Consider the following 22,733-nt stretch of genomic DNA (forward strand, 5'->3'; position numbering starts at 1 on the left):
TTGTGAATGAGCCGCTCCTTCAGCTTCGTCTTGTCTCTTCTTTTTCTCTATGCTTCGTGCTGCTGGCGCTGGCGCTGCCGCACTTAAGGCTGGTTTAGAGTCCGACGGAGCTTGGCGTAACGACGCGCGGCGCACCGCTGTGCATCGCGAGCCGTCGCCGGTGAGTTCATAGTTCGACTACACTCGGCGAAGCGCGGCGCGGCCTCAACGCGCGACTACGCCAGCCGCCGTCGGGGGAGTAGAACCATGCTCTACATCTGGCGGTGGCCAGCGAGCTGTGCACAGCGTGGGTTCCGGTGGACTCGCATTTCCCAACATGTCGCCGCCCATTGAGCTTTTGATCGAAACTGGAAAGGAACATCCGTGCCCATATAATAAACGACGGATGGCCTATAGAGACAAGCAAAAGAAGGAGAGCAACTGGAAAGACGTGCGACTTCCTTATTTAATTCAGGGTTCATGTTTGGGGGCACCAAACGTATTACAGTAATACAAACTTAACTGTGCCAACGATGGGAACACGGATTGTCTTTCGCCGGATTCCACCACGCGGGTACAGATATGACCGCTTTCCCACTACGAAATGTGAAAATCTCTGCTGCTGTTTTCGTTGTTCTACGCCGAATCGCGTCGGACTATGATCCCGGTAGGACGAGGAAGCGTGGCGTAGCGAACGCTGGCTGTCGGCGCGCAACGCGGGCGGCGATGGGCGAAGACTCTAAACCAGCCTTTAACGGCTTCGCTCCCTCGTCCCAGCGAGGGAGTTTTTTCACGTTCTGTGGTCACGTTTGTTATCGCCTGCGAACATTCCGGCGTTATCACCAAACACGTGATCTCCAAGCAGCAGCCAATGAGTGGGAGCATTACGCTGCGACATACCCTGCCTCAAGAAAACGCAGTGGGTTCGCTCATAAATGCTACCGCATTTAAAAAAGGTTGACGTTGGAATGGATACCGGTATTGTTTGTAGCAAATCAAGCCCCGCAAATAGCGGACGAATTATTTTGTTCCTACTTTACTTGTAACATGAAATGGCAAATACGTTCTCGGAAAGACACATCATCAAACGATACGCACATCCGCGATATCCCAGCTAAATGAGACCCCGCAGTGCCACTACGAGAAGGCAAGGTGGCAGGAGGGATGAATTCTTCCGTGGCTTCCTTGTAAGGGTAACAGAAGTGCAGGTGAGACGGCCGCATATATTGTTCTTCATCGGCACATGCCTTCCCATGTTCTTACTACGAGAAGCATATTCAAGCTTTTTTTTTTTTTTTGAATTCACACTGTCTTATGCTATACGTTCACACTACAGCAGTGCGCTACAGCAAAGCAAAGCACGTGAACGACGCACACTACAGCAAAGCACGTGAACGACGGAGACGCTGGTCAGCTTGTCACGTTCACACAGCAATCCGTGACTCCCGCGGAGGCCACGAAGGTGACAAAAGCCGCGACGCGAGAGTCGAGATTGCTTCTACATTTGCCGGGAGCGCCGGAATAGCCGCGAGTCTGGACCAATCAGCGCGCTCCGCGAGCGAGAATGCTGGGAAGGCAGAGCAGCGACGCGGACAACAAACGGGGCAGATGCGAAACCTACGAAATTACGAAATTATGATCAAGGCTCTAAAGCAGCACTAAATGTTGGACGACAGCAAACGCAAGAGGAACAGAAACGCAAATATGAAGACCGCCTTGTAGCAGCTGCTGTGAGGAGATGTAGAAGTTAAGTGTGGAGACTGACATGACTAGAGAGATGTGTAGATGCATGCCGTCTGCTGCTCGCAGCGGGCATCGCTTTTCAGGTCGCTGTATAAAATACAATAAATGTATGTTTTGGAACTGTTAACTTGATTTATCACAGCGACATTTTCCGTATTACACGTGCGGAACTTGAGCACAGAACTAATAATTCAACCGCTCAGTTTTTGGTGCGGGGGACGGTGGAGCCGGCATTCCCGGCGTTCGAAGCACTGTGAACGCAAGGGCCCCGAAGGCTATAAAAGCCGTGAGTGAATTCCCCGCGTTCGCGACTTTCGAGGTCGTATAGTGTGAACATAGCATTAGGAGAAACATCACATGTCGTTCGGTGGAAATATTAGCGGCCTTACGGTCTTTTCGTCAATATCTACTTGTACATCCGCCAGAGCAGCGACTTGCCCCACGTGAAGAAGCAGTACGAGATAAGCTTAACCTGAACAAGTGTTCATTACCGCACACCGTCGTTGCCGGAAAGTTCGAGCACGAACCCATTCTCACAGCGAATAATTCGACCTATAACGCACTATGCGCCAACATGTCGTCAGTAGCCCTTTCCAGAATCATTCAGTCGAAACTGCGTACACTTGAGCGGACGACAACAGTCATGTACCGAGTCTATCTCACAAAAGCGCACTATATATCCTTCCTTCCTCTGCAGGAATGCCCCTTCCTGCTCGATGCCGTATTCGTTTACGCAAAAGACGCACCCGGAGCATGATGTGTCCAAATCAATTGATTTCGTCCCCCTTTCGCCGGCGACATGAAGGCGCCCGTTGGCAACACGGGAAACAGAGGGGGCGCCCATTCGGGATTTTGTTTGGATGCTTTCCACCATTTTCCGCGAACGATATTGCCGGCCGTAACCTATGCGGGTCCTTATACGACACCGTTATTAGCTATAACGGCCCGGAAAAAGTGCTTCGACTCGTGTGCTACTACATATACAGTCACACACACAAAAAGAAAAAAAAGAAAAAATCAAACGAGACTACACACTCGCCAAAGCCAACAACATATAGTCGCGACAGTCGTAAACAAGAAGATGTTTCAAAGCAAGCAGAATGTTGGCGACGCCACTTTATGGGCTGCGTAGATAGTGGTGTGATTTAAAGTGGAGAGGTTTACGCTACGTGGCCGGTTTAAATGGCACCGCTGCAAGGAGACTAATGTGTTAAAAACTGTAACGTCGCTTAGTGTACTGAGATGCTGCGTTTGTTTAGAGTGAATTGAAAGTAAGGACGACGAATGTTGATGCTGCCTTTAGAAAAAAAGTGTTCATAGTGAGGTATTTCAAGATGATTGAGCTCGTAAATGTGGCCATGCAGTGCATCTATCTCGCGTGGACCACGCTTTGTTATGCTGATAATGTTTAGCTGTTCTCGTAGGAGCAGCAACCAGAATGTAACATTCATATCTAGGAACGTATGAAGATGGTTTTTATGGCGGAAACTTTTAGTGGCGTATTTTGTGTGTGTGTGGGGGGGGGGGGGAGGGGTTGAAATGCTTTAGCAAGACACAACACAGCACAGGTTGTAAACGTGTGGTTCACACTGCATCGAGTTCCTTCTTTCAATCCTTATCAATGAATTTGAGCCCATGATTTGCACGTATTAGATACGTTAATTTCATCTGTGCCACAGTGAAGAGTGTGAATAACAGGAAGATTTGTTTATTTAAAAAACGCAAAGTAAAATACCGGGAGGAGCTATACTATTTCAGAGAATATACTTAAGAATATAGTTTAAAACTTTGAGACTGTCATCACTAAGAGTATCATTAATCCAGTTACACGCCCTGTTTTTTATGCGTCTATTAAAGGGGCATTCAACTGCGAAAACTTCAACTCACATGCGCACTCTTAAAATGAGTTTCACCACATATTATGCTCCTAGCCAACCATCATCCCGAATGACAACGTTCTTGCCCCTGATTTCTTGAAAACGGGAAGCGGAACCTGTTTTGTACCCATTATGTATGGCATAATGGTTACAAAATAGGCTCCGCCCCACATTTTCAACAAATCAGGGGCGAGAACGTTGTCACTCGGGATGATGGTTGGCAAGGAGCGTGCTCTGTGGTGAAACTCAGTTTTAAGAGTGTAGCTTTGGTGGCAATGTTTGGCGCACAGCGTGTTGTGCGGTGAAGTTCTGTTTTTAGAGCGTAGCTTCGTCTGGATATCTCACGCCGCCGAAGCATTACCTGAATATTGGGATTCAACCCGACACCATACGAAAGCGCGAGAGTGAAACATAGTAGGGATACGTGTCGCCGTTTGCAGTTTAATGTACGGAACCCAATTTAATGGGAAAAGAGGATGAACAGTGCACTCTTAAAAATGAACTTCACCGCATAGCACGCTCTTAGCCAACCATTATCTCGAATGATATCGCTATGTGCCCTGATTTGTTCAAAGCGGTAGGCGTACGCCTTTTCTGTGACACTTATGCGGTACATAATTGTCACAAAAATGGCGTACGCCTCCCGTTTTCAACAAATCAGGGCAGATAACGATATCATTCGAGATGATGGTTGGCTAGGAGCGTGCTATGCTGTGAAGTTCATTTTTAAGAGTGTGAGGCTAAAGCAACTCAAAAGAGGGCCATAGCGTGTTTCGAGGCACGAAATAATTTCCTGCAGCCAAATTTGCCAATATTTTTAACATAAAATAAAATAGGTATGGAGTTTTCGATGTCAAGAGCGAACCGAATGTATATCTGCGCCAATTTTCAAGAAAACAAATCCACAGAAAACTGGCCGACAAATAAGCCAATGAAAGATGTCTTATTACGATAATCAATGCCATTACTGTCGGTGCTTAGAACTCGAACACATAAAAAAAATAGTAAAAGTACTGCTTGCGACACACTTTTCTGAAATCAGCACCATGTGGTTTATCCCATCTCAAATCTCCGGGTGTTCCAAGATCATTTATTTTCAGTAATAAACACGTGCAGCATATGGTCTTTCTTTAAATACAATATTGGAACAACATTTCCGAGGGCAACCAAGGAAATATGGGCTGCAGAACTACTGACAGGCGATTCCAGACAACCGTGTCGCAAGCAGTACATGTGAGCAGCTATATGTCCAGCTCTTAGTGGGCCCCATGCAGCTTGTCAGGGGATATAGAATGGGGACATGATGCAGAATTCCTACCCTGCACCCTTGAACCAGGGGGGGGGGGGGGGGTCGAGGTAGCTTGCCGTTGTAGGCCGCACTCGAGTGGGCATCGTACGACTTGAACCAGAACTTCGCCGTACAACACACTCATAGCCAACCATCATCACGAATGATATCGTTATCTACGCTGATTTGTTGAAAACGGGAGGCGTACGCCTTTTCTGTGGCACTTATGCTGTTCATAATTATCACAAAAAAGGTAATGTAATTCACTGTGCGCCACGTTAACCGGTGATTTTGGCCTTTGGCCGATAGTTATCGCGAAAGTGGGGGTGGGGGGTTCTCTTTTATATTTTTTTTCACCTTTGGGGGGGGGGGGTCTGTTTATGTGAGTAGCCAAATTTGTCGTGTGACGAATTCAAACTCTCCCTAGTATTTTTCTTCATCAACATCAACATCAACAAAAAAGGGAGGCGTACGCCTTTTTGTGACACTTCTGCAGTTACGTTAATTGATCACAAAAAGGCGTACGCCCCACGCTTCCCACAAATCACGAGTGATAACGGTATCATTTTGTGCAATGGCTTCTCTCTATCTCTCTTTCTTATGCGCGACCAAATTTCTTCTCTTACATCGTAAGGCGAGCATTTGACGTGGGAGTGTTGATGTTAACTGCATGCCGCTATTTGCCGTGCGGAACGCGCGACGTCAAAAGCAAGCATAGCGGTACAGGTATATCAAACATTTCTTTCATGCCAAGACGCCGCCCTTTCATCTTGCATCATGCCGCCCTCTCACGAAACCAGCATCACAATCACCATCATCATAACGCGATGACTTGTCTCCACACAAAGCAGGAGGAGTACTTCTGACCTCCGCACATAAGATGACCCGATCTCCTTTTCTGGCAACCATAAAATGGCTCCGAGCGGCATTATCATGATCCTCTGCGAAAGCGAATGTGTGAGCCACTCGATGGGGCCACCAGCCAGTAGATTACGCCGCATGAGGAGTGAGCGTACGTACATCATATTCTATTGTCTTCTCTTGTTTTTCTCCTTGTAATATATATAGATATATGCCTGGACGGTAACGAGTAAGTGACGTCCAGGGGAAGTAGGGCGGATGGCGGAAAGATATGCCGGATTTCCGGTTCTGGTTCCAGAGCCCTGTTACGACGATAGATAGCGCAGGAAGGAAGGAACCGCTCCAAACCAAATGTCGCAGTCTACATCGAATTCCTAAGCGCCAGACGAATGAGACTCTCTCTCGTCGTAGGAACTAAAAGTACATGGGCGCTGGTGGGCGTGATGTTGTAATGGCCGATGCTCGAGTGGTGGTTCTTGTATTTAATGGCGATTGCCATGCGGGTTAGTCGGACTTCCCTGTGAGTTCGGAGGGAGGTTGCACAATTGGTCTTTCGCCATTTTGCCTTCGTTTTTTTGGGCCATTTCCAGTTACGACCCAGATGGTGCAAATAGCAACACTATATCTTTTCACAGTACCGTGTAATCGGGAACGGACAACACGTTCCTTGATGAGCTCATGGATTTCGTACCTAGCCTATAGTTACGCGCAACGTTACATGTGCAGTCGCTCGATAGGCCTATTTCTTAACGGCATGGCTTTAAATTTTGTGCGATTGACTAGTACTCTTACTGCGAATCTAGAAAAAAAGCATGCAGAATGGTTAATTACAGGGTGTACCACGAGACGATGTCACTAAATTCCTAAAGAGGTTTTACTTCAAAATATTATAAAACTAGTTGGTATACAGTCATACAGATTTTTGCCACAGATTGAGGCGTTTGCATTCGTGCCACGCATTAATTAAGCTAGTTTACGTAATTAAACTCGAAAAATTGCCACGCAAAGGCAGCATTTTTCTTCCTGAATTCGGAAGCCTATGGCCATAGCACACTATTTCAATCAAAATCACGGGGTTTTTCACAAGATTTCGACAAAAATTTGACAGACGAAAACCAGTCGCTGTGCGAAGCGCGCTCGCTGATATTTACGTTTGCGGAATTGTTGGCTCCGTCCAAATATCCTCCCTGCAGTGCAAGAAGAAAATGAACCACGCCACAATCACGCCTTTCGCCTTTATCAACGTGTCTGTCATCTGCCGCCAGCCACTGTTAATGACGGGCTGCGCGACAGGGCCCTCGATCGGAATAAAAGTGTGCCGCTCCTCTCCACTTCGTCTCGATAAAGGCCGAGCCAAGAGTTCCGCAAACGCAAATTTCACCTTGCATGCTCCGCCCAGCGACTGATTTTCGGCTGTCAGATTTTTGTAGAAATCTTGGGAAAAAACACGTGATTTTGATTGGAATAGTGTGTTACGGTCATAGGCTTCCGAATTCAGAAAGAAAAATGCTTCCTCTGCTTGGCAGTTTTTAGAGTTAAATTATGCAAATTAGCTTAATTAATATGTGACACAAATGCAAACGGCGCCAATCTGTGGCAAGAGTATGTACGAGTACATTCCAAGTACCTTTATCATTTTTTTGAAGTAAAACACCTACTTTTAAGAATTTAGTGATATCCTCTCGTGGAAGACCCTGTATGTATCTCAATACTGCATGACGGTATGCCTTTCTGACGTGAGTTTCTCCCGCTGGACGGGGGTAGCACGCGTAACGGAAGTACCAACTCCTCAAACGTGAAGGTCTGCTGTTGGAGGCCTAAGTAGTCTGAAACAGCTGTCGCGGTTCGCCCATGACGACGTGTGAGTTAGACACATGCACTATACATGTGCAGACAGAAAGTTCCAGCTAGTTTGCTCTACCCAGACATGTACAAGATACATAAAAATGTATTTAAGATAAGATAATAAATACTAACGTTAGAATGTAATTAAGATAGAGTATAAATACATGAAAATTAATGTAATTAAGATAGAGTATAAATACATGAAAATTAATGTAATTAAGATAGAGTACAAAATACTTCAAAAAGTATTTGAAATACAATTAAGATACTATTTATTCTTGAACGCAAAACGTTACCAGTTAGTTTACCAAAAGTTACCAGTCAGTGGTCAATGCGGTAAGTCGCCGCTACGCGACATGAATCACCTAAACCCTGCGCACTACGCTGACCGACGCTGTGTGATAGGAGTCATCTAAACACAAGTCCCAAAAAGATGACAAAGAGATACCACATAACTCCACTAAGTATATGTGACCCAGAACAAAGCAAATTTCTGGCATGTCCCTGCTCGGCGAGGTCAGAATTCGGCATAACCATGTCAGGGCACACATAATAGAACCCTGACTGGCCAAGGATTAGCATACACGAGGCAAGATCTCTAAATGGGGACTTCCAAGAAGGGCCTATGTCCGGGTCAAGTCCAAGGGAGTCAGGAAGTTTCCACTGAACAAGCAAGATAATGGAAAGACGAGACACAGAAAGTCTGAGAGGGAATTGCAAAATATGCAATTAGAGTATTGAGTAGAAAATACCATAAAATGTATTTTAAATAGAGTACAAATACCCAACACAAAAAGTATTGAGTAGAGTACCAAAATACCGAAAATTGTATTTAAAAAATACAGTATTTTAAATACAATACTCCAAATACGTACAAGTCTACCACGTATTTTACCCCGTCAAACGCTCACTCTGAAAGCAAGATGTCACATTCCGCATGGCCTCGTGACGTGGCACCTCTTCAGACGTACGATGCAGGTAAAGCCATGTTTTAGTTGCGACCTTATAAATATACGAATAGATAGCTAGTCAAAACTATTCACACACGAATGAGCGTAGTGTGTGCATAGTTTTACCGCACATCTTGGTGATCGTAAATGTAAAGAAGCAATGCTTATGAAAGGGAAACACGTGTTTTCTCGGAGTAGCAGAACTTGTCAGGTGACAAGTTCAACCTCTCCGTATTATTTTTAGTCCGCCCAACTCCAACTCCCAACGTACAGTGACTCCTGCGTAGCACTTTGTACAGCACTTTTCGGACAAGTACCGAAAGTGGGAATGCATAGCGATGGACGCAGGCTGTTCCAGGTGGCCATTTCGTGTTCAGCTCTGCCAAATGGAGTAGACACCCACCAGCCACCACCATGCACCTGAACTTTCGGTACACTACACTGCTTCGGTTTCTGACTACTTCTAGCTACGTCAGTGCGTGTAATCCTTCTGACTCTTAGGCTTTATTGGAATACTGTATTGAGACGAGTACAATGACGGTACAACCTCAGCAGACATCGTACATGAAAGAGCATAGCAAGTTTCACTTACATTGAACGCGCAGTATGACCTGGTTGCTCTCAACGGTGCCTTCAGCATTCGTGGCCACACAGGAATAATGTCCAGTGTCGTGTCGTTGAACGCCTCTGAGCGCTAGAGATTGGTTGCTGAGCACAATCTGAGCACCCTCCGTTCTTCTCGAAGTCGACAAGTCCGCACCGTTGAACCTCCAGCCGATGTCCGTGTGTCGTGGGCTGGCTTCCACATCGCACTCCAAGTACACGTCTTGTCCCTGGACTATGCTCGACGCATTGACGCGGTGGCCCCACCGAAGTACGGCCCTTGGCTTATCTGCGAATCCAATTGTAGGCAATATTTTACAAACAGGAAGATCTCTTGTACGGTGTACTCTTGGAATTCGTTATTACTGAGGGCTTGAATAATAAAAAAAAATTATTTGTTACCTGCTGCGCCCTGGCTCTACATTAGGATCGGATCCCCCCCCCCCCCCCGCGCAAAAAAAGGAAAACCCTACACTTCAAAAACATAACTTCACACCACAGTCATGGCCGAGTGGACAAAAGCATTCGCTCGTTGGTGGTTACTCCTATAGGTCGTGCTGAAGACTGGAAGGTGGTGGGTTCGAATCCTACCACCGGCTGTGCTGTCTGAGGTTTTCCCTGGGTTTTCTGGCTGACTTTGCAGACGGATGTCGGCCTACACTCTTAAAAAAATGAACTTCTCCGCATAGCACGCTCCTATAGCCACCCATAATCTCGAATGATATCGTTATCTGATTTGTTGAAAACAGGGGGCGTACTCCTTATTTGTGACACTTAAGCGGTTCATAATTGTCACACAAAAAAAGGCGTACGCCTCCCATTTTCAACAAATCCGAGCAGATAACGGTATCATTCGAGATTATGGTTGGCTAGGAGCGTGCTATGCGGTGGAGCTCATTTCTAAGAGTGTAGTTCCCCCTCAAGTCGACCCAGGACGCATACTAAACCCCTTGTCTCACCCTGCTGTACTCGCTCTATCCATCCACGACTGTACGCCGCTCATAGCCACAGTTGCTTCGCGGAACTAACACGGGATTCAAAAAAATGTGAAAAAGAAACGGAACTTCACCGCATAGCATGCACCTATACACTCTTAGAAACGAACTTCACCGCATAGCACGCTCCTAGCCAACCATCATCTCGAATTATATGGTTATCTGCTCAGATTTGTTGAAAACGGGAGGCGTACGCCTTGTTTGTGACAAATATGAACAGCATAAATGTCACAAAAAAGGCGTACGCCTACCGTTCTCAACAAATCAGGGCAGATAACGATATCATTCGAGATGATGGTTGGCTAGGAGCGTGCTATGCGGTGAAGTTCATTTCTAAGAGTGTAGTAAACCGTCATCCCGAATGACACCGTCCTCTCCGCTGATTTGCTGAAAACGGGCGGCGTACGCCTTTTGCCTTAGGTGTCACAAAGAGGCGTACGCCCCGCGCTTTCCACAAATCAAGAGTGATACCGCTATCAATCTACGCAATGGCCTTCAGCGTGTTAAGCGGTGAAGTTCTGCTATAAGCGTGCAAGGTAATATTGTCACCATTTCATCGCACTCATGAAGGTTCGCCCGGACGTGCTTTTAGCACTTGCTTTAATTATCTATAAATCGTTGTCATTAGCTACATCCCTCCTAGGCACCCTAATAACGTACGCGCATTTCCTTCCTTGAGCGGTGCCCGTGATCGGGCTTCGATTTTTCACGTCTGCGACAGCGCGCCGGAGATACGTGTATTACTTTGCTCTTTTGTGGGGTAGGGGCGACAGGGGAGAGTTGTCACACGGGTAGTTCACGCGAGTAAGTTGTCACACAGCCTACTAAAAAAGAACGAAGCAAAACAGTTAGGTCGTTTTGCCGCCCTTTGTTAGCGGCACGAGTAACCAGTGAGTGAACAAACTTTTGCCGTCATGGAAGGCCTGGCCCCTTGTACACGGCACAGAATGTGTTTCAGTTGCGCGTAACATTTTCGGTTCTTAAAAGAACGCGTACAAATGCTCGGGAATATGCGCATAGCCGTAATATTTTTTCATCATTCATGCATCTTTTCATAGCTTTTTCAACGGTATATGTTACACCCTAAAACCATAACTTCACCGCATAGCACGCTGTGCGCCAACCGTTGATACGAATGATAGGGTTATTGCATATGGTTCGAACGGAAAGTAAGGCGTACGCCTTTTTGTGGCAATTTGGATATAAGATAATTGCCAGAAAAAGGCGTACCCCCTCTCTCTTTCCCTCTCTCTCTCTCTCTCTTCGAATCGGGAGCGAGCTCTATCATTCATGGCAATGGTTGGCGCACAGCGTGGTATGCGGTCAAGTTCTGTTTTTAGAGGATGTCCGCTAGCGTGAACGAGGTGGAGCGAGGGAGATGGGCTTGGCGCGCAGAATGGTACGCTCGGCAGTGTCGCAGGATGTTTTCGATTTTTTCAGGCTGTTGACAGTGGCCACAGCAGGCGTCAGCCCTAGAGCCGATCTTGAATAGGTGAGAGCTGGTGAACGCAGACCCAGTGCGGAGTCTATGGACCATGGTCTGTATGCATCGAGGTGCTCTACACCGGTGGTTCTTCTGCCGAACGTTCCGCTAGATCAGAAACCCTATTCTCTTTCTGCAGAAGGCAGGTCTCATTCAACGACCCATCTAATACTTTGCTCTCCCCGACGAACTCATGCACCCTCTACGCATCTCCACCCTTCATCCACTATCCTCCATCCGTCTGTCCTTCTTTTCTTTTTTTTTTTGCTGTAGTCGTGATGTGGCCAACAACGGCGAGCCGATCCTGCCATAACCCCCCCCCCCCCCCCTCTGTTTTTAGAGTGTAGATATAGCTAAGTCCACTGGTAACGTAAAGACAGTCTGGGTTATGTCGGGTTAAGCTTTTCTATTTCTGGTGGAGTGAGTCGTCAAGTGTCTCAAATGGTACAGAGCGGCTGCACCAGCAAACTGTATCCGGCAGAAACTGCTTCGGTGTCTCTGTTTAGCGCGCCTTAGGAATGGCGTAATATTTTCGTCCGCCTTTATACATGCATAAGGCGGGTCTACAACCACAAACCGCTAGCTAGCACTGGGCTCATGGAACCTGTACTGCACATTGTACAGCATGTAAGCCCTAAGGTAATAGGTTGCTTCCTCCTCGTTAAGTTTGTTTTTAATATGCACTGGGAATGGGCGTTGTATTCGACACATGTCCACGATAAACACTACAAGAGAACCCACATGAGACAACTTGCCCCAGCGTGTGTGACAACCTGCCCAGCTATCAGGGGATATTGTCACACATGATAACCTGCGCGCGGAGTGGTTTTATATTACTTTTTTTTCTCATCTAACCATTGTTTAATATGCGTGATGTGGAGCCAAGAGATTCCACTTGACATCGACGGTGGTTCCATCAGCGCGTACGTATTTTCGTCACATCGAAATCAGAAGTAAAAAATGTGACAACTCCCTCCGGTCTCCCTTGCACTGTAAAAACAGAACTTCACCGCACAGCACGCTGTGCGCTAAGCATTGCCACCAATAATAGGGTTATCGCTCCTGATTCGAAGAGAAAGGGAGAAGTACGCCTTTTTGTGTCCAAATTGACACAAACTTTTCCAAATTGACACAAAAAGTCGTACGCCTCCCCCTTTCGAATCACAAGGGGTAACCGTCTGATTCGTGGCAGTGGTTGGCAGAGCGTGCTATGCGGTGAAGTTCTGTTTTGAAAGTATATCGATGGTGTCAAATCGACTGGCTGACTGTGGCGCCGTGCTTACGGAGAGGAAAATAAATAAATAAAGAGCGGTGATTGTACACTCTTGCAAATGAACTTCACCGCATAGCACACTAATGTTGTTCATAAAGTTGAGCGGCAGTAAACACGGAAGCGACTACACGTGGGAATGAACAGGAACTTTACTACAAAGAATAGCATGCGTGCGCAGGCACGCGTGTGCAGGTGCAGGCTTTTACTCCTGCTGTCGTTGTCGTCAGTCCAACCATGCCACTCGACAACAACCTACCGAAGGTCCGCATATTTCCTCGTTGGAAGTAATAAGTCACTTCCCGAGGTGCGTATTCCTCTCCGCTGCAGGTTTACTTTCACCAATCCTGCGTCTTCTAGAAATCCGCAGGTCTGGAGCATGGCGACTACCTCGCACATCTTTTCCGCCATGACATGTCACGTTGACAGCTTTATGTCCCTTGTCTCCAGCAACGATATCAAACTCGACCACCTCCCCCTCAGCTACGCTGCGTTTCACCTTTAGGGGGTTGTTTCTGGTGATGGCTGTCTGATGAACAAAGGTATCCTAGTGGGTGTCATTCCGGTGAATCCATAGCCGTTCTTCACGTTGAACCACTTGACGACCCCGAGCACCCTCTTTGCGAGCAGACGTTTCGCATTGACGGATCTGCTATTGTCACGTCTTGCTGGAGACTCGCGTGATTTGTTCCCCCATGGCATTGCTGATCACAAGCTGGTAGAGGTCATCTTCTAGGTACAGGTACGGTATGTACAGGACATTTCTAGTTGGAACCTTTCTGCATACGTCCCCTGACTTGACTAGAGGAACCCCTCGCCTATCCCATCGCAAGGTATGCACTGACCATTTGCCATGGCGACTGTCGTGTGAAGACGACGACGTTGACTTAACGCAGAGCAGTCTGCGCGTGTGGTGTGGTCTTGGGGCAATAAAGCATTCAACGTGTTCTCTCTCTCGGAGACGGTCGCTTTCTTCTGCGCTCTCATCCTGGCGGACACACCTCGACCACGACAGCGACCTCCTCTACCTTCTCGGAGAAACTTTCGGTGAAAAAATTCCGGTCGTTGCACATATGACTGGTTGCGCCTGAGTCAATATACCATGCGGTCTTTGTAGCAGTAGCAACTATGGTAGAAAAGCAACGTCAGAAGACGACGTGTCACTTGACGCAGCACCTCTCGCCCTTTGCCTAGAGGACTGTTTGGGAGACGACCCTTTCCCGTTTCTTCGCGCGGGACAGTTTCTCTTGACATGACCCAACTTCTTGCAATAGTAACACTCCCTGCCAACACTTGAAGCCTTCTGCGCCCCACGCGCTTCGATTCGCAGCGCCGTCTCAGGATTAGATGTTCCTACTAAGGTATCCTGCTTTCCTTTGTACTCGTCTGCGAGCTTGCCTTTAACGTATTCTAGCATTAGCTCTTCATTCGGACGAGCATAAGAGCTGTCACGAGAGCTTCGTAGGTGTCAGGAAGACCACTAAGGAGCAAAGCAGCTACCTGGAAATCTGTAGTGTCCTGCCCAATCCCTCTGAGCCGTTCCACCAGTTCCAAGGTGCGTCGAACGTAATTATGCATATCCTCCTCTGGACTTGACTGATACCTCACTACGTAGAGCTTGTTGCTGAGCTTTGCCAGCTCGTGTACCTTCCAGAGCTCTTCCCATATCTCTCGTGCAGTCTTACACTTGCAGACGTGTACAATCTGGCTATCCTCCATACTCAGACAAATTGTTCTCTGTGCCTTCTTGTCACCTGCGATCCAGGACGCCATCGGGGATTCCGGACCCGCTTCTTCCACGTAAGCCCAAGTTCCTTCCCCTACCAGTAGCATCATGACTTTGAATTTCCACGCGTGGTAGTTCGCGTCGGTCAGCTTCGCTACTGCAAACTTGGCTGCTGCACACTCCGTCATCCTTGATCCAAGGCACCCTGCATTCCTAGACCCAAGACCGTCCGCCCTATGCGTCCAACACCCAGTAGTCTCCTGGGCCCACAACCCGTTGAGCGGCAGTAAACACGGAAGCGACTACACGTAGTGAACAGGAACTTTACTAAAAAGAATAGTGTGCGTGCGCAAGCACGCGTGTTGTTCCGTGTGCAGGTGCAGGTTTTTACTCCTGCTGTCGTTGTCGTCAGTCCAACACATAATTGTCACAAAAAAGGCGTACTCCACCAGTTTTCAACAAAAATAAGGGCAGATAACGATGTCATTCGAGATGATGGTTGGCTGGGAGCGTGCTATGCGGTGAAGTTCATTTCTAAGAGCGCTGGGGGCGTTTTAATTTCGACAAAGAACAGACAGACAAAGTATAGCGACTTGCCGCAGAAGTCGGGCGATTCAACCAGGGTGTGGTTTTACCCATTGCCTGCCGAAGATCAATGCAGGTGGTGTGGCAAAATACTGAAAACTCTTGGGATACCTCTACGAAAGGTCTCCTCCCATAGTCTCATCCCCTTCAACACAAAGTGAAATACTCGCTTGGAAAATAACTCATCTGGAATTTCGAAAGCAGACCCTTTCTTCAACATTAAACACTCGGAGCCGTTCACTTCCTGTTGCGTGCCACATTTTGATACTTCAGTGATTCAGTTTTGGAAGTGCAAGCTTGGTTTCGTCCTTGGTGTCATTACGAAATAAATCGATGTGGGCTAGACGTGACGACTGCGCATAAGACTACATATAAAACTCTTATTTCAGGACAACATAACGAAATACCGTCTCAGTTTTTCTATAAAAAGAGTCGCACATTAAAACAAGAATAGAAAGCACTACGTTATGACGGATTTTCACGGACACGTCTAGACATGATCCTGAGGAGACACACACACACAGAACGCGCGCAGGAAACGTCGGAGTTATAATTGAATGACTGTGCATGCGAGGTTCTTGCACAGAGTGCCAGTTCTGGAATCCCGGGATTCGTCGGGGAAAATCTCAAAATGCCGGGACTGAAAAAACGACCCGGAATTTCCAACGTTAGCGGTGGCTGCCAATCGTCTGTATCGACCGCGACGCCGGGTCCCACCGAATTTGCCTTCGATTTCGTCCCACGCCATTAGCCATTTACGAGTACCTTAGGAAGGGGATGTCATTTCCTCTCCGTGCTCATAAGGGGGTGACCAAAGAGAGCCGTCATTGGCGCTTAGGATTTAATGTGGATACAACAAAAGTGACATAAACAGCAACCCTTTTCTTTTTCTGCTTCTAGACGTTGAAGTCGGCTGTACTGTAGCGGCATCGCAGTACCGCAGGAAAATTTGCAGTTCTGGCATGTTTCATGTTATAAGTAGTTTATAATTAGTTTATAAGTAGTTTATAATAGAGATAGGTAACTATGATAACAAATTTAGCGAAGGAGGAGAAGAAATAGCCTTTGAACTACATGTTACTGGTCGCATCAGTTTCAGGGAGGACATAAACAACAACAACATAGTATACGTGATGGCTATGACATGGGGTATTTCCCCGTTCGGGAGCAGTCCTCATAGCATGTGTAACATCAGATGAGAGATATGAGGAGGATATAACATTACTCAAGGTCTTGTGGATTACTTGGGCTCAGCTGAGGGTCCTTCAACGTGCGCTCAAATCTCAGCACACTATACACACCTCACAGTTAACGTCCCTCGCGGAGGACGAAGTGTCTTATTCTGTGCATTATTCTGTACATTGCCACCAAGCTGCTGGCGTCCTAGGTCGGGTTCGAACCCACAACCTTGGTATCAGAAAGCAGACACGTTATGAACTGATTCGCCCACGCCGGCTCGCAGTTCTTGCCAAAGACCTGTGCTTGCATGTTCTCTTGGAAAGCAAAATGTGTATATATCAAAGACAGGGTAGAGCTATGTCTATTGCACTGGTGCAATTCCATTTATTTGGTAGGTTGTCGCTCCATATTGTCGTTACGCGTTGCTCAAGCAGAACTTTCTCTCGGATTTTGTCACCTCACAATGAAAGAAAAATTGAACAGGTTGCTACCCCGACATAATCACAACTCTAAATGAATATTTTCGAAGGCCCAGCTGCAACTCAGACCATGAGTAAAGCATAAATGGTTAGCTTTACCGCAGTCCGCGTATTTAGCGAGGCACATAAACCTTAAAACAACTATAGGCACGGGAACGAGCAAGTATTTAAGGACTTGCCTCTATCTAAAAAGTACCCAAAAGTTAGCAATAAACTGAGTGATGAGCCTGCTCCGTTCTTTTACCCCCCAACTCCCAAGAAATGTTGTTACTATGTAGCAACGGTCTGATCCGTTCGGTGCAATCAGCGCCAAGCCGAGGCGTCTACTAATGCCGTCCAAAGCCGGTCCGCCATTAGAGAGTAACGTAAGTTCGGGGCCGGGGCGTCCCGTAACGTCCTTAATAGCGCCACTAAACCGCCCCGCTTTTCTCGGTCTTGCTCTTACATTAGCACGTACCTTCCTCGAGGGTTAATTCTGAGTATTTCACTATGCGCTTCTTTTGTGCTCAGGTGTCAAAGCTGAACCAACGAGTAAAGTGCTCCAGGCCAATTAGGATGCGAGAGCGCGTGGTGTCAAGTCGGGTATAGCTATAAGTGTGGATTTGACAATGAAGAGGAGCAACAGCTAAGCCACGTGGTAATGCTGGCTTCGTGAGTGCCCATTCGTGGCCAATGATGATGATGGTGGTAGGAGAACAAATATGGAGGTGTGAGCCCGCGTATACCGCGGGACAAGCTACTCGAGGTCTAATAGGGGGGAAAAAGACGACGAGACGAGACGAGAGCTTTGCCCTGCTCTTAACCACGGTGATGAGTGAGCGCTGTGCACCGTGACGTGGCCGAAACATACCGAAATCCCCATGTTCCAATTGCGAAGTGAGATAAACTTCGGAGGAGTTGTTCATGCTCACTCATGCTCACTTTGGTGTAACTTATTTTACTTTTTGTGAAACACAAGTTCGAACAACACTACCGAAAACCTTGAACGAAACCGTTTTACTTCGTCAGAAGTGAAATTGTAGTGGTTGGTTCCGTCCACGGTAATTTATAGCAAAAGTGAAAGATGAGTATGGAGAGGTGTGGCGGAGTGGGAGTGTGGTGACGCTGCCTTGAAGACTACTACGAGGGGTGTTCAAGTGAAACCGCGACTTTCTGTCTCCTGAGTGTACAAATGGCTCGCGCCACTTCTTTTTCGTCATTTTCACACGCGACAGGCCTCCGCGTTCACCACGTGATGGTTCAAAGTTTGTGCAAAACAGAAGACACGTGCTGGACAAGATGGCCGACAACGAGGTGAGCGCGCACATCGAACACCGAATTCTCATGAAGTTTCTCGTGAATCAAGGCGTAAAGTCATCTGAAATTCACAGAAGACTTCAGGCTCAGTATGGCCACGATACACTTAGCCGCAGCAAAGCGTTTGAGTGGTGCAAACGGTTCCGAGACGGCCGTACGTCAGTGCAGGACGATCCCGGCCGGGGCGGCTCAGAGCCCAGTGTCAGAGTTCCTGAGAACATCCAACTTCTGTAGCGCCTGATCCTCAAGGCCCGACGGATAACATGTCTCGAACTGGCTCGAAAGACGGACCTTTCTGTGGGAGCGTTGAACACTATCATTCATGAACGCCGCCAGTTTCGAAAAGCCGGGCCTCCTCACCAAAGGAGTCCTCCTCCTAGAGGACAATGCACGCCCGCATACCGCGCATCTCACGACACGCACCTTACAGGAACTTGGCTGGGAGTTGCTGCCACATCCCCCTTACAGTCCAGACCTCGCCCCCAGCGATTTCCATCTCTTCGGGCCACTGAAGGCGTTCCTTGGGGCCGCCACTTCAGCTGCGACGAAGTCAAGAATGCGGTCCGATCATGGCTGCTACGCGCCGGTAAGGATTTCTACGCTGCTGACATCCAAGCCCTCGTGAAACGCTGGGACAAGTGCATTAGTGCAGCTGGAGATTACGTTGTACTTCGTTGTACCCTCGTACTTCGCGCAAAATTTCTCATTTTTGCATTTCAGAATTTTATTTTGAATTTGCTGTTGTCAATCTTTCACGTTCGGTAAACCACTATGAGTGAAATGATCGTCGCCGGAAAACGGAAAGGAAAGACAATTTCTAAAATGCCATCAGATTCATATTTCGTCTGCTTTGTTCAACGTATTTCAGCGGAGTATTTCTCTCTCCTCTTTGCATGACGAAACTGGACGAAATTTCGGGCCTCAACACAATCGAGGTATCCTAAGAGACTCATAGACTATTTTCCAAGAGAAGACATAGTTTGTTGACAAGAAACCTGACATCAATCGCCAGCTTGATTCGAAGCTTCTCCGAACTTCAACGTGCGTCTTTAGCACTTGCTGCACTTACGCCTCAAAATAATGTATATCAGTAATTCCAACGCTTGGTGGATCCACAATGAGCAGGAATATACTACATGGATCCTGCTGCATCTGAACCTCTACCAGCATGTGTTCAGTTCGATGGGCTGATTTGACTGGAACATTTGAAATGAACTCCCTTCCAGCGCCCAGAATTTTGGTTAACATTAGTTTCATCGATAGGCGATCATTCTAAAATGCATTGCGATTGCACGCTATATACGGCAGCCGCCCTCAACATAAACGAAGCCATCGGTTTCGGCAACTACATCTTCCACTTTCGCAAGCGTCCCGAAGCCTGGTATTTTGTCCAGTCGGACTTCTTTCGCATAAACCAATATTTCGTCGGCAAACAACGGTGCTTGGCACGCAAGCCATTTCCATAAACGCTTATATATGCCGTGCCGTTTCCTCTCCCGTTAGACAGCAATTAATGGAAGTGGATGTTGGGTGGCGGGAAATCTTTCGCGTTGCGGACAGCGGACTCCTTTAGTCACACTGGTACTTGGTAGTGACGTTTGTCCGAGCACGCATTGTTCGTACGCTGCATCTCTAAGTTCTATTGCGTTTTTTTTTTTACTCCGTGTTAGCACCGCAAAGCAACTGTGGCTATGAGCGGCGTACAGATGTGAACAGATGGAGAGACGATAGCAGGAAGGAGTGGGGGATAGTATGCGTCGTGGTCCGACTTCAAGGGGAACTCTGCCGGAAAACCGAGGGAAAACCTGAGGCAGCACAGCCGGTGATAGGATTCGATCCCACCACCTCTCAGTCTTCAGCACGACCTTGGCTGTCACCAAGAAGCGGACGCTTTAACCCGCTCGGCCATGCCGCTGGTCAAGCTCTATTGTGATATACTATGCATTATGTGATATTGCCGCACGGCACAACAAGACCAGAATAAATATTCACGCAGCAGACAAGGTGACGCCGTTCAGATGGATAGCCTTGGTGGCGTATGGTTAAAAAACCATAGAAAATTACACTACACTTACCACATGAGACCAATATGTGCTTTTTAGACCAAATACTGCTACACTCATGGAACCGAGCACACGTTCCCTGAGTAGGATATCCTGCATATCTCGGTAGCTCAGTTAGGATGTTTGCATCATTGTTTTCTCACATGTACTAAAGACAGAAACCGACACTGAAGATTTCTGTTTAATTTGTACAAGCTTTCGCGTGGAGGTCCACGCTTCCTCAGGTACAAAGTGAAGTGGTGACACACATAAGTATATATAGTATAGACATATACACGACTAAACACACTGCTGTACAAAGAAAGGGAAGGGGAAAGGAGATATGATGCCACATGTCTGTGTACAATGAATTGCTGGGCAGACGGATAAGTTACCTTTTACAGTTTAAGAACAGTAAAAGGTGTTATTGTGAACAAAAAGGCTCGCAAACCCAGTTTCGCGGAAGGGGGGCCAGGAGTATGGGAAGCGAGTGGCCCAGAACGGACAAAAGGGAAGGTTACGGATTATCTGACTGAGAGCCAGACAATGACTGAAGCGAAGATCCAAGACTTGTGCACAAATAAATATAAATATATAACTATTAAATTTACATAAGGGGATATAACGAGCCAGGACTAAGATTCAGACCATTTGGTGTGAGACACTTGAATTGCGAAATTAAGAAGGACTCTCTATTTTTACGTTTAATGTCGGTGCGGAACCCAGATTCTAGCAATATAATTTTCAAATCAGTTTCAAAATCGTGATTAGGTTGATTGAAATGAATGGCGACAGGAGTTTGGCGAGCATTTAGGATATCAAATTTGTGGCCGTAAAATGTTTGTTTATGTGATCTACAGGACTTGACTCCCCTCTTCGTATACGCTTCATGTACTAAAGACAAAGAAAAAGGCCTTGGTTGCCCGGCCATCATAGCGTGCTGACTTTCTGAGCTCGAGAACGCGCGTTCGATCCTAGACGAGAACGATCGGAGAAGAGTGGAGGTAAACATCGCTTCCAGCACCGTATGTGAGATCTCCGGCACACGTTAAAGAACCCCAGGTGGTCGAAACTATATCCTCCACAGTCCTATCCTGGGACAAGTGAAGCATGTCACCACGCGAACATAGGTTGTAATTACGTGTAAATGTGCTCTCAGTTATTATACGCGTATTATTAACTACAGGCATCAAAAGATATCCACGACCAGCTGTCACAAAATTCCTTGTGGTGTTCGTGTCCCTTTGCACAGTATTTCAATTATGATAGTTGTGCGGCTTACAAATCAAGTTTAAATCCAGCAATTTGGTCCCAGCGACATCTCTACCAGCAGCTACCAGTATCCACTACAAGAAGCGTTCAGACTGCCAGGTTTTAGGCAGAAATCGCGGACGGCTTCTGGTAAACCGCAAAGTAACCTTTTAATCTCTGCCACGTCGGCAGCACCCTCGGTTTAACAAGGCGCTCATAATACAATATCGATGAAAGGAAACGTGACCAGGCGGGTCCATCGCATTACATCGTGGTAGAATACCATACATGATATCCCAATGCAAAACACGGTTTCTGCGTATATTCTACATCTCGCAGCATACTGTGTTTGTCATTGAGCGTGCGACGTACGATGTCATTGTGCATGCAACATATCCATTGAACTACAATAGTTGAATCTCCCTACACTTTGAAACCACTCAACCGCAAATCGAATGAGGGTCGACGGACTACAGCGTTAAACTGAAAGCATACTTACAGTGCACCTGAAGCGTCCAAATATCCTGCACCTTGTCGTGCGAAGACATCTTGGGGTTGACGGCTACGCAGCGGAGCTGTTTGCCGTTGTCATCAGCCCGCGGCACAAAGCGCAGTAGTGACGCTGTCGAGTTTCCTCCTGCTAAAACTCGTGTCAGGGCCTCGGACGCGTCAATGGGCTTGGAGTCGAGCCACCAAGAGATGGCGGCCGGAGGCAAAGAGCCTTCTGCCTCGCATTCCACTTCCGTCGGGAACTCCGCGGAAAGAAAGTCCTGTTTGCCGCGGATAATGGCTCGCACTGGTTTCACTGAAAAAGAGAGGAACGAGTATATGTATCTCTCGGTCGAACACTTTAGGAATATCTACCACGTGTATCGCGCATAGGTAGGCAGGTAGTTTTTTTTTCTCTTTTTTTTTTTTTACACATAAATCTACAGGTTTACAACGGGACCACGAGGCATACCGTGCACTCTAAAAAGAGAACATCGCCACATAGCAACATTTGCCACGAATGATAGGGTTATCGCTTCTGATTCGAAGAGAGAGAGTGCTTTTGATGGCAGTTTGGATATATGATAATAGACGATTCAGCAGCGCCGCGAGTGGCCAGGGCGAGGTATTGTGGGATATTTGAGGGAGAGAGCCCGCCCGGTCACTCATCCGATCAGGGATATCCCTACACCCCCCCCCCTAGAGGGGTGTACACCCTCCCTGCATTTTTGCAACCCCCCCCCCCTGAAATTTCTCAGGTGACCCCACCCAGCTCGGCCACCAACACGTTCT

The 22,733-nt window shown here is 47.3% G+C and overlaps 1 protein-coding gene and 1 long non-coding RNA gene across 2 annotated transcripts in view; one reads left to right on the forward strand and one right to left on the reverse strand.

Moving 5' to 3' along the window:
* The window catches only part of LOC135378260 (hemicentin-2-like), a 470,289-nt gene that overhangs the window by 41,167 nt on the left and 406,389 nt on the right, over positions 1 to 22,733 (reverse strand). The window contains exons 5-6 of the mRNA XM_064611239.1: positions 21,952 to 22,257; positions 9,136 to 9,435 (exon numbers count right to left, since the gene is read on the reverse strand). Coding sequence (XP_064467309.1) covers positions 9,136 to 9,435; positions 21,952 to 22,257 — 606 coding nt within the window. The remainder of the gene's footprint in view (positions 1 to 9,135; positions 9,436 to 21,951; positions 22,258 to 22,733) is intronic.
* LOC135378261 (uncharacterized) overlaps positions 1 to 22,733 on the forward strand; it is a 74,414-nt gene that overhangs the window by 784 nt on the left and 50,897 nt on the right. The gene's annotated exons all lie outside the window — the stretch shown is intronic.

The sequence above is a fragment of the Ornithodoros turicata genome, chromosome 1 (genome assembly GCF_037126465.1).
Source record: "Ornithodoros turicata isolate Travis chromosome 1, ASM3712646v1, whole genome shotgun sequence".
Lineage (NCBI taxonomy): Eukaryota > Metazoa > Arthropoda > Arachnida > Ixodida > Argasidae > Ornithodoros > Ornithodoros turicata.